General features: G+C 63.0%; 1 protein-coding gene across 1 annotated transcript in view; it reads left to right on the top strand.

Annotated features, from left to right (window-relative positions):
* The window catches only part of SMARCD2 (SWI/SNF related, matrix associated, actin dependent regulator of chromatin, subfamily d, member 2), a gene marked incomplete at its 5' end in the record, with an annotated part of 7,591 nt that extends 7,159 nt beyond the window's left edge, over positions 1-432 (top strand). The window contains 3 exons of the mRNA XM_010022861.1: positions 1-104; positions 191-292; positions 379-432. The exon at positions 1-104 is cut by the window's left edge and continues 8 nt beyond it. Of these exons, the coding sequence (XP_010021163.1) occupies positions 1-104; positions 191-292; positions 379-432 (260 nt within the window). The remainder of the gene's footprint in view (positions 105-190; positions 293-378) is intronic.
* Between the last annotated feature and the right edge of the window lie 225 nt (positions 433-657).

Raw genomic sequence — 657 nt, 5'->3', positions numbered from 1 at the left:
CCATCAACCAGCTGAAGACACAGCGCGATTTCATGCTGAGCTTCAGCAACAACCCCCAGGACTTCATCCAGGAATGGATCAAATCCCAGAGGAGGGACCTCAAGGTAAAACCCTGCAGCTGGGCAGAGCGAGGAGCTGGGGGGTGATCCTGGCCTTCACCCCGTATCCCCCCATCCCGTGTTTTGCTCAGATCATAACGGATGTGATCGGGAACCCCGAGGAGGAGCGGCGAGCCGAGTTCTACCAGCAGCCCTGGGCAGACACATCTTTGCCAAGGTGGGTTCTGTGCTGTGCCAGGGAGAGCTGCGGGGTTGGGATGGTGGGAAGGGACCATGGGGCAGCCCCTGGCCCTGCCTGACCCCCCTCCATCTCCTCCAGGTCCAGCAGCGTCGGCAGGAACTGGAACAAGTGCTCGGGATCCGCCTCACCTAAAGGGGCCGGCGGGGGCTCGGGAGCTCCTTCTCCTCCCGCTCCTCCCGCTGCTGCCTGAGCCTGATGGTACTTACTGGAATCAAACAGCACTTGCACAAACCGACGTGCCTGGAGGGACTCGGAGCCACCCCTGGGCTCCCCTCGGGATGCTCTGGCCCCAGGCAGAGCACAGCAGCGGATCCCCCGGGTTCCCCCAAGGCCTCCTGTAGCCCTTGTGCTTCCCTG

The sequence above is a fragment of the Nestor notabilis genome, unplaced genomic scaffold, assembly GCF_000696875.1.
Source record: "Nestor notabilis isolate BGI_N333 unplaced genomic scaffold, ASM69687v1 scaffold19969, whole genome shotgun sequence".
NCBI lineage: Eukaryota > Metazoa > Chordata > Aves > Psittaciformes > Psittacidae > Nestor > Nestor notabilis.
Note: the sequence above shows the minus strand (reverse complement) of the source record. Positions and strands in the feature narration are given on the sequence as shown.